Here is a 22,250-nt window from a genome sequence, read left to right on the forward strand (position 1 = left end):
TCAGTGTTCCCTTTTGGGGTAAGACACTCAGAAAACCGAGCTAGACATAAAGTTAGTTGGTTCACCGTTAGTCCTTATTCACAATAGAGCAACCTCCCTTATAATAGATAATGAAGGATGTTCTTGAACAATTTAGGAATCTGGTACAAGGTCTGTGTGTTGTAGCTCTGTCTATAATTTGGACTGAAATACTGCTAATGAAAAGGATTCTGCTACCTGTCAAACTTGAGTTGAATATTTACAGTATTTATCCCAAATGAAATCATGAGGATTAAGCCTCATGACAGTATCTATTCTAGATGAAATGGAGGTCAAGAGGGCAGTAGCTGTGAAAGTCCCTTTACTTGATGGTTTATCAGAGCGTTACATCAGTTCCTCAGGTCTGTCTCTGCTTTACCAAACTTAAAGCTTTATTACAGAGCTGAAAAAAATACTAGTATAAAAGCATGCTTGCATCTTTCCGCTGCTGATTATATATAGCAGTAGCAACAGTTATTGGATACTTTCTCCAAATCTGTCTTCCTGTAGGTCATCCTTATGACCTTTTACTCAGAATAGGGTAAGCATCCAGAGAATGAATAAGCTGAAGAAGTATAATGTGACTTCCTAGACATGGATCTTGCATTTTAACTTCACCTTTGAGCATAGATGAGAGCTTAGGAAGTTGCTTCATTTATGGTTTTAGAACAGTGATGGTGATGGTAAAGATCAATCGGTACTGGGAATTCCCTGGTGGTCCAGTGGTTAGGATTCCACACTTTCGCTGCTAAGGGCCCAGGTTTGATACCTGGTTGGGAAACTAAGATCCCACACGCCACACAGCACAGCCAAAAATAGAGATCAGTTGGTACTGACCTTCAGCTCTTTTCTATACTGCCTTCATTCTAGCTTTTACTGTCTCTAAAAGTCTCTATAAACTCATTATTAGAAGAGTGAGGTATTTCTACTGTGTAGTCTTTTTAAATTTCTTGATGTCCAAGCTTTATTCTGTTCCTTAGTTTGAAAGACTATACAGTGAGACATGAAATTTTCCCCTTTCATTTTTGAAATGTTCTAACTTTTTACCTGGTGATATCTTTCTTTCAGTTATGACATGCACCGATTACATCCCTCGCTCATCCAATGATTATACCTCACAAATGTATTCTGCAAAGTAAGTTGAATAATTGTTTCAAAAATCTGTATGCTTTTCCTCTCGATTCCTTGCAAAATGTAACTTGATATTTAAGCTATTAAGTTGACATTTAACTTATTTTCACCTCTCTTGTTCTCTCTGGCCCTACTCCAGTTTTTTTTTTCCATGTAAATATAGTCTAGGTATCGTCCTTTTAAAAAGTTAATGATTGTCTGAAATAGATCACTGTTACCCAGGAGCTTTCTCAACATGAATAGGCACTGAAAAGTGTAAGATACCATTAGTGATGAAAATATATCACTGCTTAACCTCTCATTATTCTCTCTTTGCTCCATTTTAAAAGAGAGATCAATTAAAAAAGCTAAAGCCAGCCTCAGACTGGGACTTCTGGGACTAATCTGTGTTCATCTTATTGCTTTAGAAGCTTATTCTTTTAGAAGTGTCCTCAAGTAGAAAGTAGGCTTGAGGTTAGACAGGTTTAGTGAATTTAAATCACTCAGAGGCAATATTTTGGGCCTCATGAGATAAGATCAGCATTTAAGACCCACTAAGTTAATCATCTCCAAGATGAGTAGGTGCAGAACAGTGTGTATATCAAGCTACCAACTGCACATTGATAAAAGTTGAGCCTGCATACATAGATGCGTACAAGCGTGCTTTATTAACCTAGGATAAATTTTTACGTGCTTACATAGGCAAGTTACATAAAGAAATTGGTGACAGAATATGTCTGGGTCTCTTGTAAAAGAAAACTTTTCCTTTTTGTGCCCATTTGTATTAAGTGCCTTTTGTTTTTGCATCAGTTTAAAAAAAAGGAGCTGATTGAAAAATCATCTCAATGAATTCTCCAAATTCTAATCTGGCATTATCATTAACATTAATAACATCCTTGGGCCAGTCATCTTCTGTGTTTTTCTTCTGTGAAATGACTGAACCTGTTCTCTGAGGTCCTTATGAAGGTGATAAAATAATTTGAGCTATAAAGACACTAAATAAAAAATATTTATGATCTTTATCATATCTGGAGATTAATCCATTTGAAGTTACTAAGATTTTAAGTCATTCCCACATGATTTGATTGACAGCTACAGCCTGAGCTATTTTCTGGTCTCAGGTCTGGCTAAGAAGACTAGAAATTTTCAAATTCAGTCTTTTAAAGTCTACTGAGATGTGAATATAGCAGATTGCAAATTCATTCATTTATTCAAAAAAGTATTGTATACCTGTTGCACTCAGGACACCTTGTTAGCTTTCTACCTTAAAGTAGACCTCCTTACCACTTATCTAAACCACTGCATTTTTTAACTGCCTCTGTTTCAAGTCCCCTTCCCCCATCCATTTTACAAAGAAATGTCAAACTAATGTTTATTAAAGAACAGCTTTGATCTTGTCATCCTTTTCTCAACAATTTCAGTGACTCCTCATTGTTTCAGATTTGTCTGAACACTTTTAGCCTGGTATTCAAGGTCTTTGCTGTCTGTCTTATACTTTCCCTTAGTATAGTCTCTTTTCCTTGTTGGCTGAAGCCCTGTCTGTACCCTTGGCAGAGGCTTTCTCTTTTTCTAGAACACCTTTTCTCTCTCTCATTTTTGCACATTGTGTCTGCTCACAGATCACTTCTTTATAGCCTTCCTTCATTTTCTTCTCTCCAAAAACTGCAAAAAAAAAAAAACCAAAAAACAACCTTTCCCCTCTGAAACTACCTCCCCGCCATTATTTTATTGTTATGACCTGCATGGTACATGACACTTTCTTACTTTATAAGTACAGGATAACTCACCAAATAAAATAACTCGTATCTAAAAATTCAGTGCATAAAATGTGGCGCCATCTTATTCTATGGATGAAATGAGCAGGTCAGCTAGCTGGTTTAAAATCCCTGAAGTTTCACTGTTGAATTCATCTCTAGCTAAACCAACTAGTGGCAGTATACTCTGGCTTAAATATTAGCGGGGCAAGCCAGTGTCCTGTCTAGGACTTCCCGGATTTTATTAGTCACTTGACTCTTGATTTTATAGGCTCGATCTAGGGACATTGGGCCACACTCCTGATCCTGGTTTTCTAATATGGTGGTTGCCTGCTTTTTCTCTGAAGGTCTCACCCTCTTTTCCAAGTTCCACTTTCACTCTCAAAACTTTAGTTTGGCCTGGAGGGCTTGGTGGGGAATGGAGTCAGTTGCCAATCTATTCTACCCAGTTGTCTGTCCTTTTAGGATTTTATTTTATATTTAGACATAAGAGCATAAATGAGTTTAGTCAGTACTTGCATCTCACATAGGGCCTTGCACATAGCACACCACATGTGATTGGACCTTTGGAGGATATTTGAAACTGTTAATTTTTCTATAAAATTGTTTGTTAGGTAGATGATAAATAGACCTGAAAAGGAAAAAATAATTCTACTTTCTGACCATATTAAGAGACATTTTATGTGACAGGTTAGTGTACTCATTATTGATTCTTTGCTGTTAGTGATATTAGCTGTTTTTTGTTTTTCTTATGTGAAATTTTTTGTTTTCTTGAACTTTTCTAGACCTTATGCACATATCCTGTCAGTTCCTGTTTCGGAAACTGCTTACCCTGGACAGACTCAGTACCAGACCTTGCAGCAGTCTCAACCCTATGCTGTCTATCCTCAGGCAACCCAGACGTACGGACTACCTCCTTTCGGTAAGGCATCCTGTTGTAAGCAGTTTCTAAGAATGTTGATTTTATCCCACAGAAATTTCCATCTTTCCCCTAAAAGCAAGCATGGCTAATCAGGAGGCTGAGAGAAAGCAAGTTGTTCTTGACAGCCTCTGCTTGTTTCAGGTGTGATAGAAGTTGGCTGTGCTTTTCCACAGTGTATTTGATGCATGTAATATAAAACCATAACTTTTCAGTACTCACTTGTTTATCCACCATAATTTAGATATTTCCAAGATGCTAAGTCTTGACTGGAAAACTTGGAATCTTCAAGTTTTTGGAAACTCTTTGAGGAATTGCTATTGATTTGACTTACTTTGCAGAAAACATGGTACCATGACAAATATATTTTGAGGTGGCTAATTTCTTACTAAAACTAAGTAATCTACATATTCAGGTAGAATATACCTTATAGTTCTCTCTCTCTGTCAGTTTTTCTCCTTCCTTCTTATCCCATACTGCAAGATCAGTTGTTGCTCTACTGAACCAAAAAGTCATCTTAGAGGGGGGAAATCCCTGATTTTGTACAGCCTTATCTTGTGCATAGAGAGTTTTGTTCTTTGGTTTTAGGTATCTTGGACTGAATTATAAATTAGAGTGATTTACTAGAAGTCAGTTTGAGGTTTTTTGAGCACTTAATACGTACTGATTTTTCAGCGTGTATTGATAGATATGTTCAGTGTGGTTTAGTGCTACTTTGCTAGAATTGATGTCAGGAAATTGAAAGAATACTGTATTAAAAAAAAAATATTCAGTATGTTAATAAAAGTATAACTTGGTAGCCTTTATTGCAACTAGCTGGGAATTAGAAAATCTTTCTAACAGATTGCTGCAGATTCTGGGTGTTGCTTGCTTTTGGTTTTGACATTCCTACTTTTCCTGGCCTATTTGGCTCCTCTTAGCATTCCTTGGCTCTTGATAACTACTAGAAACAAAAATTGGAAGTTTTGTTTAATGGTAGTGGTAGCTGATAACTTCATGAAAGAAAAGAAACAGAAATGCTCTTGTTTTCCTGTTTGTACACCCACATCTCAGTGTCTATCAGTATCAGCAAGTATACTAAAGTCTTATGTTGCTGATATATTTAACCAGCCTACTTGAGCAGTCCTTTCAGATGCAGAACTCTCTGTGAATATGTTTGTGTTTATTTCTTTTTGTACATATTAAAGCTAATTTACCAGCAGCTGGCTAGTATCAACAATAGGCTAGTGAATATAAAGTATTTCATGTTGTTTTTGTTTTTTTTACTCTCTGTTTTGATTTAAATTCTTTATTGGAAAGCCAAAGCCCTTTATGACATTGTTGAACAACTGTTTATTCCTGCTGTTCAGTGTTAAGTAAAGCTCTTGTTATATCTCTAAACTCAGATTATGGAATACATAGCATAGTGCCATGTGTATATAGGTCCTAGATATTATGGTATCTTTTATAATTACTTCATTTCCCTCATATTAAGGAAAGAAAATTCTGTAAACTAGATCCCTGTTAAAAACTTGGAGACAGTATTTTATTAAAAAAAATTGGTTATAATAGGCTCTTTTATTAATCTGTTTCTGTTTAATAATTGGGATGAAGGAAACTTCTTTCTTAAATTCTTATCAGTAGTTCAGAGAGAACTGTTCATTAGCTTAATTTGCCTTTGAATGATAGGTATGGCATATCCTCAAATTTCATAAAGGAAATTTCAAAGAAATACTTGTAATACTTTTTATGTGTGTGTGTGTGATAACTTTAAGTGGCTGTATTTTTAAAAGAGATTTTCTTAAACGTTTTTCCACATGGCTTTTTTTGTTTTATAGCACTCAGATATAAAACACTCCGCTTCTTCCTGTATAGCAGGGGCATTATATCCAATATCTTATAATAACCTGTGGTGGTGGTGGTGTAATTGCTAAGTTGTGTCCAGCTCTTACTACCCTATGGTCTGTAGCCTGTCAGGTTCCTCTGTCCGTGGGATTTCCCAGGCAAGAATACTGGAGTGGGTTGCCATTTCCTTCTCCAGGGGATCTTTGCAGCCCAGGGATTGAACCCAGGTCTCCTGCACTGCAGGCGGATTCTTTACTGACTGAGCCACCAGGGAAGCAAAAAAATGGAATCACTATGCTGTACACTTGAAGCTAACATATATAGTAAGTCAGCTACCCTTCAGTTAAAAAAAAAAAACAAAAAAACTCTCCATTTCTTTTCTTGTGAAAAAGTGAAGTGCAAGTTGCTCACTTATGTCTGACTCTTTGCGACCCCATGGACTATACAGTACACGGAATTCTCCAGGCCAGAACACTGGAGTGGGTAGTCTTTTCCTTCTCCAGGGGATTTTCCCAACCCAGGGCTCGAACCCAAGTCTCTCTTATTGCAGGCGGATTCTTTGCCATCGGAGCCACAAGGGAAGCCCAAGAATACTGGGGAGTAGGTAGCCTATCCTTTCTCTAGTGGATCTTCCTGACCCAGGAATCAAACCAGGGTCTACTGCATTGCAGGCGAATTCTTTACCAACTGAGCTTTCAGGGAAGACCTTATTCTTGTGAAGGTTTCAGTAATTTTATTCTCTTACTTTTAGCACTAACACTCAATTAACTAGTCTGTTTTTTATTTCAGATATAAACAGAGCTTTAGAAAATCTTATTGTAATAATATAACTTTATATTAATATATTTATGCAATAATAATAGTTCAGTCACTCAGTCGTGTCCAACCCTTTGTGACCCCATGGACTACAGCACACCAGGCCTCCCTGTCCATCACCAACTCCTGGAGTTCTCAAACTCATGTCCATTGAGTCGGTGATGCTATCCAACCATCTCATCCTCTGTCGTCCCCTTCTTCTCCTGCCTTCAGTCTTTCCCAGCATCAGGGTCTTTCCCAGCGAGTCAGTTCTTCACATCACGTGGCCAAAGTATTGGAGTTTCAGCTTCAGCATCAGTCCTTGCAATGAATATTCAGGACTGATTTCCTTTAGGATGGACTGGCTGGATCTCCTTGCAGTCCAAGGGACTCTCATGAGTCTTCTCCAACACCACACACAGTTCAAAAGCATCAATTCTTCGGCACTCAGCTTTCTTTCTGGTCCATCTCTCATATCTATACATGACTACTGGAAAAATCATAGCTTTGATTAGACGGACCTTTGTTGACAAAGTAATGTCTCTGCTTTTTAATATCCTGTCTAGGTTGGTCTTAACTTTTCTTCCAAGGATCAAGCCTCTTATAATTTCGTGGCTGCAGTCACCATCTGCAGTGATTTTGGAGCCCCAAGAAAATAAAGTCTCACTCTTTCCATTGTTTCTGCATCTATTTCCCATGAAATGATGGGACCAGATGCCATGATCTTAGTTTTCTGAATGTTGAATTTTAAGCCAACTCTTTCACTCTCCTCTTTCACTTTCATCAAGAGGCTCTTTAGTTCTTCGCTTTCTGCCATAAGGGTGGTGTCATCTGCATATCTGAGGTTATTGATATTTCTCCCAACAATCTTGATTCCAGCTTGTGCTTCATCCAGCCTAGCGTTTCTCATGATGTACTCTGCATTCAGTTCAGTTCAGTTCAGTCACTCAGTCATGTCCGACTCTTTGCGACCCCATGAGTTGAAGCACGCCAGGCCTGCTTGTCCATCACCAACTCCCGGAGTTCACCCAAACTCATGTCAATTGAGTCGGTGATGCCATCCAGCCATCTCATCCTCTGTCGTCCCCTTCTCCTCCTGCCCCCAATCCCTCCCAGCATCAGAGTCTTTTCCAATGAGTCAGCTCTTTGCATGAGGTGGTCAAAGTACTGGAGTTTCAGCTTTAGCATCATTCCTTCCAGAGAACACCCAGGGCTGATCTCCTTCAGAATGGACTGGTTGGATCTCCTTGCAGTCCAAGGGACTCTCAAAAGTCTTCTCCAACACCACAGTTCAAAAGCATCAATTCTTCGGCGTCAGCTTTCTTCACAGTCCAACTCTCACATCCATACATGACTAGTGGAAAAACCATAGCCTTGACTAGACGGACCTTTGTTGGCAAAGTAATGCCTCTGCTTTTGAATATACTATCTAGGTTGGTCATAGCTTTCCTTCCAAGGAGTAAGCATCTTTTAATTTCATGGCTGCAATCACCATCTGCAGTGATTTTGGAGTCCCCAAAAATAAAGTCTGACACTGTTTCCACTGTTTCCCCATCCATTTCCCATGAAGTGATGTGACCAGATGCCGTGATCTTAGTAAGTTATCAAATAAGCAGGGTGACAATATACAGCCTTGATGTACCCCTTTCCCTATTTGGAACCAGTCTGTTGTTCCATGTCCAGTTCTAACTGTTGCTTCTTGACCTACATACAGATTTCTCAGGAGGTAGGTCAGATGGTCTGGTATTCTCATCTCGAAGAATTCTCCACAATTTGTTGTGATCCACACAAAGGCTTTGGCATAGTCAGTAAAGCAGAAGTAGATGTTTTTCTGGCTCTCTTGCTTTTTCAGTGATCGAGCGGATGTTGGCCATTTGATCTCTGGTTCCTCTGCCTTTTCTAAAACCAGCTTGAACACCTGGAAGTTCTCGGTTCACATACCTGTAGAAGCCTGGCTTGGAGAATTTTGAGCATTACTTTGCTAGTGTGTGAGATGAGTGCAATTGTGTGGTAGTTTGAGCTTTCTTTGGCATTGCCATTGAAATAATAATGAGTGCTTACTGTGCCAAGCAATATGCTGAGAATAAGTACTTCACACTTTACACTATTTTCTTACTTAATCCAAACCAACAGTCATAAAAAATAAGTGGTAGCGTTATCCCTGTTTATAGATGAGGAAACACATTTAGAAGGATTCAGTGACTAACCTGAGGTCATACAGTTAGTAAATGCCTTGGATTAGAATTGCACCTCAATCTGTTTAAATCCAGAAGTGCTCATAAATTTAGGTCTGTATGAAAAAGTTAATATTAGAGTTGACATGAAATTAAAGTTTCCTCCTTTTAAAGAAGTGAGAAAAGATGAAGGCAATCTAGGAAGCCCATATTATGACAGATATTTAATAGTAAAGGAATAGTGGTCATCTTTCCACAGCTATGTAGAAATGATGAGATGGCAGAATAAAGATTTGAGGTTTAACTTCCAGTGATCTGATTGAATAGGTGTGAGTGAAAGGGTACTTATTTGTTTTTAGGAGCTCACAAAAGATTGGCTTAACCTGCATTGTTCTGCCTTCTTTTAAAAGAGGTTTAATATGAGATGGAGATTTGACAGTAGTATTAAGAGTCTTAAGGATGATGTTAGTGTCATTTCCCTCAGTTATCGCTTCTAGGGATTTATCCTAGGAAATTAATTAGAGATAACCACAAAAAATTACTACCAAGATACTCATCACAGCATTAGTTACAATAGCAAAAGATTGGAAACAGCCGACTTATTGAATGGAAAGATGTGTGTTAAATTGCAGTAGATTTGTAGAATAGAAAACTGAGTAGCCATTATAAACCATATTCTTAAAAAATACTTAGTTGTTGAGGTCCTTTAGTGGACTGGAACCTGGTGGTCCAGAGTCCACCAGTTTACTTTAAGAAAGTAAAGGAGAGAGAAAGAGGCTAATGTTCCTTGGTTTACGCAGAAAACCAATAAAGCCCCTGACACGCAGCTTGTGCTTTTCACGAAGGCACCTGGTGCCCTCTCGATGGGGTGAAGGCATAGAGCACCTTCTCGAAAGGGTCTTAGAAGCCTGGGCAGGAAAGTGAACACAGCTGGCTTCTGTGCTCCAGATAAAGCCAGAGAGAGAGTGAGAGAGAGAGAGAGAAGACAAGGGGACCCAGGCTCTGATGGAGCAAGGGTGTTTTATTCAACATTGTGTGAGTATTTATACTGTCTTACAAGGTAGCTATTTTCAGCAGAGATAAAATCAAAACTTACACGTTATCAAGGAAGCATGAGGTTATCCATATGAAAGAGAGAGGGTTGTAAATAATCAGTTTTACCAAATGGAAAAACTAACGGAAGGAAATGCATGCATTCCTAACCGCCACCCCCCCAAACCCCCCCCCAGCAGTTTGCTGCTCCACTTAATTCCTGAATATTCAGGAATTGATAAGGGACAGAGGATTCATGACAGATCCAAAACAGCACACAGGAAGCCTCCTGTTAAATGCTTCCTGACACTTATGTCTTGAAACATAGTTCATTATTAATTGAAAAAAGCAGTATATAAAACTGAAAATATAATATAATACAATATAATATACTAAGTATTTTTTAAAAAATACTACGTAAAGAATAATTTGGAAGAAAAACTGAATGTTAACGGAACAGGCAGTACAGGTTTGATCTCAGTTACTGAAGAAGCATGCAAAATGAGGACACAGTTCCACTGTGCACCGGTTTCAGTTAACACAGTCCCATGCAAAAGTGAGAACTGCCTGTAGTTTTTTCTGTATGATGATACTATGCAATATTTTTCTTTCCACTTTCTGTAGTTTCCCAATTTTCTATAATCTACTTGTTTTATTATTAACAAAGTACTCAGATTATTTAGTATTTATAATAGCTCATCCTAGTGAGCTATTAAATCAACCAGATATTTTTTCACATTTTTTTCCTAGCATTTACATGTACTTCAATTCTTAACCAAACTAATCTTCTCTAACCTGGAGAAGGAAATGGCAGCCCATTCCAGTATTCTTGACTGGGAAATCCAATGGACAGAGGAGCCTGGTGGGCTACAGTCCATCAGGTTGCAAAGAGTCGGACACAACTTAGCAACTGAGCTTGCACAGTCTTCTCTAAAGGTCCGCTACTCTGATACACATTACTGCACAGTGAGGTGCTCAGGTTAGTTTGGTTAGTAACTAACCCATAGGGAAGTATCTGGGCTGAGAAACATGGGTAGAGTTAGTGATAAGACCCCACTGTGGGGCAGCAGGAGCATAGCACTCAGAGACAAAAATTCCTTTGCCATTTTTTGGTCAGTTATTGCTCTACATCAGGCCCTTGGTGCTTAAATGACTTGAGAAAGTCTGAACTTATGGGCAAAGAACAGTGGACTAGGTAGGAGTCAGGAAGCCAGGATTTTATTTCTTTGATGTTGGCAATAGTGCTCTACAGACTATTTGGTGGTCATGCTACTTGTTACTTGAAATTCTAGGAAGAGTGCTTTTAAAGGAAGGGCTTAAAGAGCAGGGCTACAGTGATGCCGGATGGAGAAAGCAATGGCACCCCACTCCAGTACTCTTGCCTGGAAAATCCCATGGGCAGAGGAGCCTGGTAGGCTGCAGTCCATGGGGTCGCTAAGAGTTGGACACAACTGAGTGACTTCACTTTGACTTTGCACTTTCCTGCGTTGGAGAAGGAAATGGCAACCCACTCCAGTGTTCTTGCCTGGAGAATCCCAGGGACAGGGGAGCCTGGTGGGCTGCCGTCTAAGGGGTCACACAGTTGGACACGACTGAAGCGACTCAGCAGCAGCAACAATGATGCTGGAAGCAATGTCCATGTTGTCTTTTATTCCTTTATTCTTTATAAAACAGTATTAAATATACTTCATGTTTATACTTCATGTTTCTGGCCCAGAACACTCAGGACTAGCTATTTCCTCTCATTTGTCTTGGACATTTTGCACTAATTTTTGACTTTATCAGAAAGACCAATTTATAGAAATTATACATTTTTTTAACTTTATATATTTTATTTATTTATTTATTTTACTTTATTTTACTTTTACAATACTGTATTGGTTTTGCCATACATTGACATGAATCCACCATGGGTGTACATGTGTTCCCAAACATGAACACCCCCCCCACCTCTCTCCCCAGAAATTATACATTTTGAAACTTTTTAAGAATATATACTAAATAATGAGACTAGCAAAACCCTCTCAGTTGATATTATTTTTATTAGTAAGATAGTATTTTAGTACAGTGTAATAATAAACATGTTCAGAAATCCAGCACCCCAGGTTCAGAACCTATTTAGGAAAAAAAAATTGACTACAATAAATCTGAAAGTTACTGTGATGCTGGAATGGCAAGTTGTTTCTAAAAACTGTGATAGTCAATCACCAAGAGTGTTAGCACTGATATTCAAATTTCACATCATGAATGTTTAAAAAACTACATTCTGAAGTATTTTTTATTGTTAAATGTCAACCATAGCAAGGACTTCGGCTGTGGCTTACCTGGACAAGACTTAAAATCATCATGAACTAAGTACGGAGGGGGACGGCCCTTCTAATTCGTGCTAAGATGTTGGTGTTTCTTAATCTCTTCAAATAAGTTATTTCATGTGTTTAATAGGTGAGAAAAAACTATGACTTTTTAATGCTTTAAGGGTTTGATAAATTAGGAGTTTGGGATTAACATATACACACTACAATATATAAAATAGGTAAACAACAAGAACCTATACTGTATAGCACAGGAAACTATACTTCATATTTTATAATAGCCTATAATGGAAAAGAATCTGCGTGTGTGTGTGTGTATGTATATATACATGTATATATAAATCACTTTGTCATACAGCAGAAACTATCACAACATTTTAACTGTACTTCAATTAAAAAAAATAGTTTGAGACAAGGCAGTTACCATGTTCCATTGTCAACCTTTTAAGATTTTCACATCTCCTTTTACTGTTCTTACATTTACTTATCAACAGATTTTATAGATCTCAGTTACACTAAAATATCTGAATGCCCTGCTGAAGCCGAGGTCTTTACTATCAAAGCATTATATATTTATAAATTTCTTACCAGATTAAGAGTATGTGAAATAAGGTAATACTGAATTTGAAGCTGTGGCTGACCTTCATACTGATTTCCTATGGAATGTGTTTCATCGATGAATCTTCTTGGACCCAATTATCAGCTTCAACTATATTGATCCAGTAGCCATAACTATTCAGAGCACAGTGAGGTTTTTCATAGACTTTTGCATAGCCAAAATTATGACAGAAACAATTCATTCATAAAGGATATCCTTAGACTCTCATGTAGAAGCATGCTTTTCTTACGGTTTCTTAGTTTACTGCAGATGAAAAAGGAGATACAGCCAGAAACAGAGGATTGTCAAGAAGTGCCAGATCACAGAGGAAAGGCAAAGAGATAAAGAACCTCCAAATCATAGAACTGTAATTGAGTTCTGCTTAGTACTCAGCAGATGTTTTGACATACTGCAGTAGTCTCTGGGATGTTTCTGTAATGTACATAGCACAGCACAGAAGTGCTCTTGGAAACAATAATTCGGAAATAAGGTATGTTCCCCCTGCTAAGAAGATAGGAAAGGGTATGAATATATTTTTAAAAGATTGCCCCCTAGGAGCATTGTGATTTAAAAAAAAAAAAAAAGTGAGTAGCTGTGATATCTGTCAGTGTGAGGTGGATTTTTATGTTCTGACAGGGAGAGATGTCTCTCAGATATTACGTGGAAGAGTAAATTATGAACAGCAGGTAACATCCCATTTTTATTAAAAAGGAAAAACAAGATTGTAATCAGAAGAAATCTTAGTGGCTCTTATGCAAACTGTGAATAGTGGTTAAGTCTGGATGATGGGATTATATGTGACTTTATTTTTTCTAAAAATTAGGAATTACATATTTCTGTTAATGTTTTTAATTTATGAAAGTAAGCAGGTATATCTTTCCTAATCAGAAGGAACAAAGGTAACAAAATAACCAGCTTAAGGAGGCAGAGAAGTATATATACATTTTAGAAAAATCTGGTTCTTATTTAATGGGTAAGTGAATTTTAAATGTATGTGGAATATCTCCCACCTTGACAATGCACACAAATAATTTGAATGTCAGACACTCTTTACAACAATGCTTGGGTGTCAGTAGCTCTTTTTCTTACTCCTGAACAATTTCCCCCAACCATTGAGGTGAACTTATATATGTATATTACTATTGGGGTTTTTGACAGGATTTTTATTTCTATGGCCCCACTCCCAATTCTTTGAAACTGTATTTGCTTGTGGTATATTACGAGTGGGAGATTCAGTAATTTTCTCTTACAAGCAAATTTATTATTGTTTTAAGATTTAGATTTTTAAACTTACTGGCTGATATGCTCCTCAGTCCCAGTGTGTTGTTTGTAATTGGTCCAATTTATCTGATTCAGGTGCATTGTGGCCAGGTATGAAACCTGAAAGTGGTTTAATTCAGACTCCATCTCCAAGTCAACACAGTGTTCTTACCTGCACTACAGGGTTAACCACAAGCCAGCCAAGCCCAGCACATTATTCTTATCCCATTCAAGGTAAACAGGCATGGTTGTGTGTGTTTCTTTTTTTTTTTTTTTAATTACTGTTTTTTGTTTTTAATCTACCTGTATCTCCAAATATATTGGGTAATACAGGATATTTGCATTTGTGCATGCTTTTTGTGTTAGACAAACCAGAACTTAGGAGTGAGGTTCATAAGTAGTTTAAGCCTTCGTGAACTGCTTAATAGAACTGAAGATTCCTCTTTTGCATGTTGGTGTCCAGAAGACCTGTCCGATTTTGTTCTAGTCTGTTTCCAGTGACATTTTGTCCTGTAAACGAGCAGAAGACTGTAGGTTAGAGCTCTGCTGCTTCTTTTCTGTGGAGTCCAAACAGAATGGAACATGAGCTGAGTGCTGCTCTGTGAGGTGTGTGCTGCTTTTCTGCTGTGGTTTTTGTCGTACCTCCTCCCCCATTTTGTACTTCTTGGTAAACATTTTTCTTGTGCCAAAATTCAGTCTTGTTTCTATTTTGTGATGAAAAGCATAGCATTAATGCTGGAACTCTAAATCTCTCTGCCTTCCCGAATTTTTCTTCTGAAAGGTTAGAATTAAGACAGGACTATTAGAAATGAAGACAAAGAAACTCGAAAGGCACTATGGAGTTAATTCCCTATCCTTTCAAGTTCAGTGCAGGGAATTTGTCATTGCTCCAAGTGGGGAATTAATGTCCATCAACTTGGCTTCTCAACTGCCTCCTTTCTCCCAGCTTTTAAATATTCTTTATAAAATGGTGGTGTTAGAGAGATGAAGTTAGGATAGCGACAGCTGGTCTGAGATATTCTTAAGATACAGACTTTGAGGATAAAAAATGTTTTTATTTAGATTATATTAAACAAAATGTTTTGATTTTCAGTGTTAACTGTTTTCAATAAAATGATTAAGAACTACTTTTTCTTGGTCTTTTGTGAACAGAACTGGTTATATTCCTAAGACCTTACTCTGAGCTACCTCTATCTCTTATTGTTTAGCAAGTCTCCTCTCTTCTTAATTATTTTACCCCGTGTCTCCTCTTTTCTTATTTTCCTTTCTTCCCCGCCCCCCCCACCCCCCATCCCCCGCCTTTCCCCCTTCTTTCTTTCTAAAATAGGAACAAGCCAGAAGGGAAAAACTTTAAGAGCATGACTTTATCTTCTCCTCTAACCCTCTTCATTTTTATGAAGTGTTTCTCTAGGTTGGTAGGCTTTGGGGTCCAACTACAGGCAAGTCTAGTGGACAAGTCCCTCCTAAACATTTGTATCTCTGATGACTACACCGTGGTCATGAAGGAAAAGCAAGTTCTCTTCTGTTATATTAACAATACTTTTCCAAGATGTAGAACCACCACTCCTCCTCTGTAGTTGTATCTTGAATTTGTGGAACCTGGTAGCTGAGTTTAAGTTCTCCCTCCTTGTAAAACAAGAAGAACCACCTTGTGAGGATCTTTTAAGACCCATTGCTTTAAAGAAAAAGTCACAAAGCCATTCTGTGACTTAATTTGCCACTATCCTAATTTCTTTACCTTTTAGTACGTTTTCTCGCTTTCGATCAGTTAACCCAGTTTCCTCCATTGTGCTAATGATTATTGTTGGTATTTATTAAGTTTGTATTATATGTTTAGCATTGTTTTAGCAGCAGATAAGTGTTACTCATGTAATCATAACACACCTATGAGGGAAGTACTGTCATTAATCTCATTTTACAAATTTGACACATAAGACACAGTGGATAAGTCAAGGATGTAAGCTGGGCAGTCTGGCCCTAGCACATGAGTGTAATGTGTATGATTTTCAGTATTGAAGTCATGGTATCAATATCAGCTTCCCAAACTGTGAACGTGTACTAGCAAGTATTTAAATTCATTTCCCTTCCCTTTTCTGGTTAATCTATTGGCCCTTTATAGTCTTCATTGGAGCTTTGGCACAGGGTAGAAATTAAGGCAGAAATTAACCATCAAGTTGTCAATTTTTGCCATTTATTCTGAGAAAAAGTTGGTAGAAAGAATAGTAACAATTGGCTGAAATGAAATATGGATGTTTTTGGCACATTTGAGTACCTGAATTCTGCACTATCAGTATCACTCTTCTCACGCCTACTTTTCATTTCCATTAGCTCGGCTAATGAATGTTATTTAGCTCTCCAGGGCTTCATCTCCCCCAACTCCCCACCCACTACCGTGTAACTGCCCAGTCACAGCATGGAATAAAAGCAAGGAGCATTGTACTGATTTTTTTTTTTTTTAAGTAATCAAAATGGCAGTGTCCCTTCATCCCCTCCAAAAGCTTTCAACAGTTGACAATAGCCCATCTTCCCTGGAGAAATTAGAGAAAGTATAGGAAATTCCACTTCTGGCTTGATCAATTCTGATCAAAACCTTTTGTTTAGTTTCTACTTCAGTGCTCATGAAAACCCTTTGATTAAATAGATTTGGGTTCTTTATATCAACCTTTTCCTAGAGTGTCTGTGACTATGGCCAAATCTCTGGTTATTTTCTTGAGTTGAAATGGTTAAAATAATTAAAATTCAAGTAGTAAAATTAGTTTTAGAATTTTCAAAATTAATTTTAACCCAGCCTTGATTTTCAGTGAATGTCTCTGGGCTCGAATAGTGTTGGTGACACATAATAGCTTTTGTTGACTAGATTTGTTTTGTATTTTCTTAGACTCTGTTCTTTATTGATGACAGATGATAGAGTTATATATCCCCTTCCCTACATGCAATTTTCCTTATTACTAATATCTCACATTAGAATGGAACATTTGTGATGATTAATGAACTAATATTGGTACATTATTATTAATTAAATCATAGGTTTACTTAGATTGCCTTAGTTTTTACTTGATGTCCCTTTTCTATTCCAGGATCTCATCCAAGACACCACATTTCATTTGATTGTCATGTTTTTTTAGGCTTCTCTTAACTGCAGTTTTTCACACTTCGCTTGTTTTTGATAACCTTGACATGCTATTATTTATAAATCCCATGAGTATTTATTGAGCATCACTTATTACAGGCCAGGCATTTTGCTAGATGTTCAGTTCAGCCGCTCAGTCGTGTCCGACTCTTTGCGACCCCATGAATTGCAGCATGCCAGGCCTCCCTGTTTAGCAAGATTCTGCCTTCATGAAGCTTATGGACTAGGAGGGGAGGCAGAGGACAAAGAAGTAAAGGGAGAAATAAATTTTGAAAAGTGCTTTGAAAGGGAAAAGAACTGGTTGTTGTGATTGGGAAGACAAGAAAGGAGTTCGTTCTAATAGAGGAGTCAGAGTCTCTGTGGATGTAGACATGCTGAGCGGGAACCATCAAGCTGGAGGGCAAGAGGGACAGGCCAGGGAGAACAATCCAGACATTGAGAGAGCGACATTGCAAAGATCCTCAAGTGAGAAAGAGGGTCTTGTTTTCAGTAACTTGAAAGCTGGGGTGAGCAAGGGTGGTGGAGAGACATATATAAAGTTAGTGAGGTGGGTAGGAACTAAATCTTGCACCAACTTCTATGTGCCATCAACGCTTGGGTTACCCTCCAGCTGTGGGGTAATGTCACATAACTGTGCCTCTCACAGTTCTGTAACCACTGCCTTCTCATTAAAGCTGTCTGTGTATCCCGACTGTTGCAGGTGGACCTTGAGTGGGGCATGGCTCTCAGAAGCTTATCTTCCTGTGATTTCACGGTTTCATTGTCAAAACAGGAGTGGAAACTATCCAAAAACAGCTGGCCATCCCATTGGCACTTGGGGAGCTAATAGTCTTTAGATATATATATCAATAGGCGTTACCACTTGAGTTTTAAATGATCCTAGAAATTTATTCTTTTTGTTGCATGTTTTATTGCTGCTGCTTCTGTTTTTTAAGTCAGCAGTTGAATTTGTTGCTATTGAGACCGACGTATATATTTCTGTGGGATGATCAGTGCTTTTTTTTTTTTGAAGTGCCTGACTTTTTGTCATAGTGCAGGAGGTAGGGCATGTAGTGACTGTGTATATTTTAAGGTGAGTTTAGCCTGAGTTCAGTGTTGGTTACAAGAACCTAAAGAAATATTACTTGTCATCTGACTTATATCACTAGAATTTAAATAACATGAGGGCAGGCATTGTCTTCACTCCTCTATTCCCAGTGACTGGAACAGTTTCTGGGCACATAGTACACCCTGGTTTGATGAGCAGATGAGTCAATGAATGACGCTTTAGGAATGATTTGATCGAGTTGAGGAAAGAACTGTTATTAAGCCCTGTAAACTTTCTAGGTTAGCAGACCAACATTTTCTATAATGGAAGCCACTATTGCTGAGAGGAATTTGTGATGTTTAGTACTATACTTGTTAAAAACTTGATATCAGCAACTAGCTAATCAAGACATTAAACTTCCTGTCATGGATATTAGAGTATGTGGCCAGTTGTTTTCTAGGTCAACCTTTTTACCTCCAGTAAGCGATCTGAAAATTGTTAAATTTATAAAACTACCTTGTCAGAATACCTTTTTCCCTGTGTGTGCATAGAGATCAGATATGAATAAGTTGAACCTCTAACCATTTATAAATTATTAAGAAGGTAGAACAGAATTAAAGGTAAATAGGAACAGATGGAGAAGGAAATGGCACCCCGCTCCAGTACTCTTGCCTGGAAAATCTCATGGACAGAGGAGCCTGGTAGGCTACAGTCCATGGGGTCGCGAAGAGTCGGACGCGACTGAGTGACTTCACTTTCACTTTTCACTTTCATGCTTTAGAAAGTGAAATGACAGCCTGCTCCAGTGTTCTTGCCTGGAGCCGTCTGTGTGGTCGCACAGAGTCGGACACGACTGAAGCGACTTGGCAGCAGCAGCAGGAGGAACAGAGGAGCATATGCTAGGACGAGAGCTAAAGGGAAATTGGTCTGAAACAGACTTTGCTGGAGGAGATAACCGTGAGAGGTTAAGTACGCTCTTCATTTCCTTCCCCACATTGAATCGCCTATGTTCAGCCAACAGGCCTGCCTAGCATAATGTACTAGTAATAGAATCTGGAATGTACCCAAAATTCTTTTCCTTCAAGAATAATTTAAAAGCTACTTACAGAATCATCTAGCTTATATACAGTAATTTCTTAGGACTTCCCCTTAGGGAGAAAAATATTGATGGGAAGAAAATATTATTTATAAGACTATAAAATCTGTTTCATTTAGTTGTTGGGTTTAAGAAAGTAAATAAGAATCCTTTCATTTACCTGGGGAAGGGAGTACCATAGAAAAGGAAATCTCCCTCCCTAGAAGTGAGGAAATCTGATTCCTAACTCAGGAAAGAAAGGGCACTGAATGAAGAATTGGGAGATCTCAATTATCATTTGCCTGTTTACCTTTAACTTCGTGACTGTGGACAAATGAACTCTTCTTCTTTGTCCCAAGTCTTCTGAAGCTACTGTTGCATCAGTAGCTGTTCCTTATGTCTAACTTGCTTGAGTCTCTTCTGGACTTTAAGCAGAGTAGCCTTGGGGAAAGGGATAAAAATTCCCTCTGATTTTGACCAGTACTCTCAAGTTTCTGCCACATTTGTTCACCTGCACTACTGTTAATGGAGATTTTCCTAATAACTTTCCCTCTGAGGACTTTGTCACCAATGGGATAGGTAGTCAGACAGTCTGATCTACCTGATGGTGAATGTTTATTGTGTGTGTGACTGCAGTAGGAAGCAAGTGTAAGTATGTTTATGATGAGTGAAGGAGAAGTTCAAGAGCAGTAAGTGCCTCACAATTTAACTTATATTGTCCGCCTGGGAAAAAAAAAATCAGTGTGGCAAATGATAGTCACTGAGGATCTGATTAAAATGCGGGTGGAATTTGTGATAGAAGGGTGTGGAAAACTTAACCCAAATTCCTTGTGCTGACACAGGCAGCCTAAGTAGCTTAAAATTTTTTACCTGACCAGAATAGTATTGAATACTTTCCGAGTTTTTCTAGGCTCATTGGTGAAATCATTAAATGCCAGAACATGGTGTTTGTTGAAGCAACCCCAAACACTTTAGAATTTGGAGAGCTACCTCAGCTGCTCAAAGTAATTGTGTTGCATCAGAAAAGGCCTAATTTGGGGCAAGAGACCGTAAATATCACAGTATAGGAATTACATGTGGATTTGCCAGAGCTTTTGTTGTTTTTACTGGTGTCAGTAGGTCACACTGCAGGTGAGTTATTTTGCAGCTGCCAGAGAAGATGGACTGGAATGATTTGGGTTAGCTTCTGATTTCCTTAGTATCATTAGCATGAAGCAGGGCAGTATGTTGTGTCCTTCTAGGACTTTAGTAGGAATAGTGGCTTTAGTAGGAATAGTTGAAGACTCGAGTTGAAACAGGAAAAATGTGTGAACTGCTTTATTTCTAATTAAATCTCAATTAAGGTATGGCATGCAAAAGAGAAAAACTGGTATCTAGTATTTATTTCGTTTGCCAATGTTTCTTATCTCCTTGTCAATCTGTTTACTTAGGAAAGAATATATTTTCAATTTCTTTCAGCCTTTCCCATAATATCTTTTAACACTTTCAATCTTATAGCTTCGAGCACAAACGCCAGCCTGATACCCACTTCATCTGCTATTGCCAATATTCCAACAGCAGCAGTTTCCAGCATCTCAAACCAGGTATGGTGCTCCTTTTGTTCATCCTACTTGATACTGTTCATCTAACTAGCTCGTCCTCCCTTCTTTTCATTATCAGTTTGCCATTTCTAAGAAACAACCAGTATGGGCCGTGGAGAGACCTTTTTCTGGATGCTCCTAGAGCAAGACCTAGGATGGTTTCTCAGGTCACTATCCAGTCTCTCTCATTCCTCTGCCAAGACTGAATGATGTCATTGTATCTGCCCCCTATTTAGCCCCTCATTTCATTGTGAATTCCTTGTGGTCTGGTCTTGATCACTGTTGTGCTAACTTTATGTTCAGATCACTGGTAACATCTTCAGTGTTTTAGAAGTTTTCTGGTTTTGTTGTTATGTTTTTATTTGTTGTTTTCTCTGTAGCAGTTAGTATTATCAACCACAGTCTCCATGGATCTTTTCTCCTGGCTGCAGTTAACTAATCTGGTTCACATTTTATGTTTGACTCCTTTTGTATTTGTTCATTCTTCTAGTCCCCAAGTATTTATTGAGTTCCTGCTGTGTACCTGGAACTCTTCAGGGTAACGTCTCTCTCCCTTTCATATCCTGCCTTCGGTCATGGACAGTCTGTATTTAGTTTTCCACATGTTTCCTATTTCATCCCCAGGAATGTTTACACAGTCACAGTGTCTATTTACTACTTCCAAAATGAAGAGTCTAGTCCTGACGTCGTATCTACAGGCTTCCTGCTGATTGATTGGCTTTTTTCCTTTAATATCCTGTTGTTTCCCTAAGTTAACCATATCTAAAACCAACGTTTCTTTCCACCCTTCCTACTGTTCATTATCCTCCAAAAGGAATGCTGCTTTTTCCTACAGTGTCTCAATTCTTGTCAGTTATCTACCTGTCAATGCAGGAGACATAAGAGACACAGGTTCGATCCCTGGGTCGGGAAGATCCACTGGAAGAGGGCATGGCAATCCACTCCAGTATTCTTGCCTGGAGGAGCCTATCAGGCTACAGTCCACAGGGTCACGAAGAGTTGGAAATGACTGAAGCGACTTAGAACGCACACTATTTTTTAATATACCTACACCTAAAAGCAGACCAGTCGTCATCTATTTTTTTTTTCCCTTACCCAGCCCTGATCCAACCATTCCTGGAATTCTTTCTTGCTTTTATTTATTTATTTTTTTTTGGCCACACCACACAGCATATGGATCTCCGACTAGGGATTGAACCATGCCCCCTGCAGTGGAAGCTCGGAGTTTTAACCACTGGACTGCCAGGGAAGTCTCTGCTTTTTCGTTTTTTATCGCTAACTGGTTGGAAGTATTTTTGCCGTATATCCTGCTAGATTTTTAACTCCCCCAGCTAGTATGACTTGCTCTTTTCTTTAATATTTCTTTTTCCTGTCCATGCACACACACACACACAGAGAATTATATTTGGCTCATGGTAGATGCTCAGTACTCTTTATAAATAATTGATCTGATCAATTAGCATCTTCCTGCTTGTCACTAGTATCAATATCAGTGGAATTTTTTAAGATGTGTTTGAGCTGTGCATCATACCCATTCTTTACAGCTTTTTTAAGGTTTAATTGACATACAGTAAACCACACAGGTTCCAGTGTATGACCTGATAAATTTTGTCACGTGTGTGCCTGTGTAACTACCAAAAGT

At 38.3% G+C, this 22,250-nt stretch overlaps 1 protein-coding gene across 11 annotated transcripts in view; it reads left to right on the top strand.

Moving 5' to 3' along the window:
• Nucleotides 1-22,250, top strand: part of EYA3 (EYA transcriptional coactivator and phosphatase 3) — a 96,663-nt gene that overhangs the window by 42,695 nt on the left and 31,718 nt on the right. For 6 of the 11 annotated variants that reach the window (XM_060408498.1, XM_060408499.1, XM_042242345.2 and 3 more), the window contains 4 exons: nt 1,087-1,153; nt 3,668-3,804; nt 13,893-14,030; nt 20,526-20,611. In XM_060408498.1, coding sequence (XP_060264481.1) covers nt 1,087-1,153; nt 3,668-3,804; nt 13,893-14,030; nt 20,526-20,611 — 428 coding nt within the window. The remainder of the gene's footprint in view (nt 1-1,086; nt 1,154-3,667; nt 3,805-13,892; nt 14,031-20,525; nt 20,612-22,250) is intronic. The other 5 variants (XM_060408503.1, XM_060408511.1, XM_060408518.1 and 2 more) reach the window with 1 other exon arrangement.

The sequence above is a fragment of the Ovis aries genome, chromosome 2 (assembly GCF_016772045.2).
Source record: "Ovis aries strain OAR_USU_Benz2616 breed Rambouillet chromosome 2, ARS-UI_Ramb_v3.0, whole genome shotgun sequence".
Classification (NCBI taxonomy): domain Eukaryota; kingdom Metazoa; phylum Chordata; class Mammalia; order Artiodactyla; family Bovidae; genus Ovis; species Ovis aries.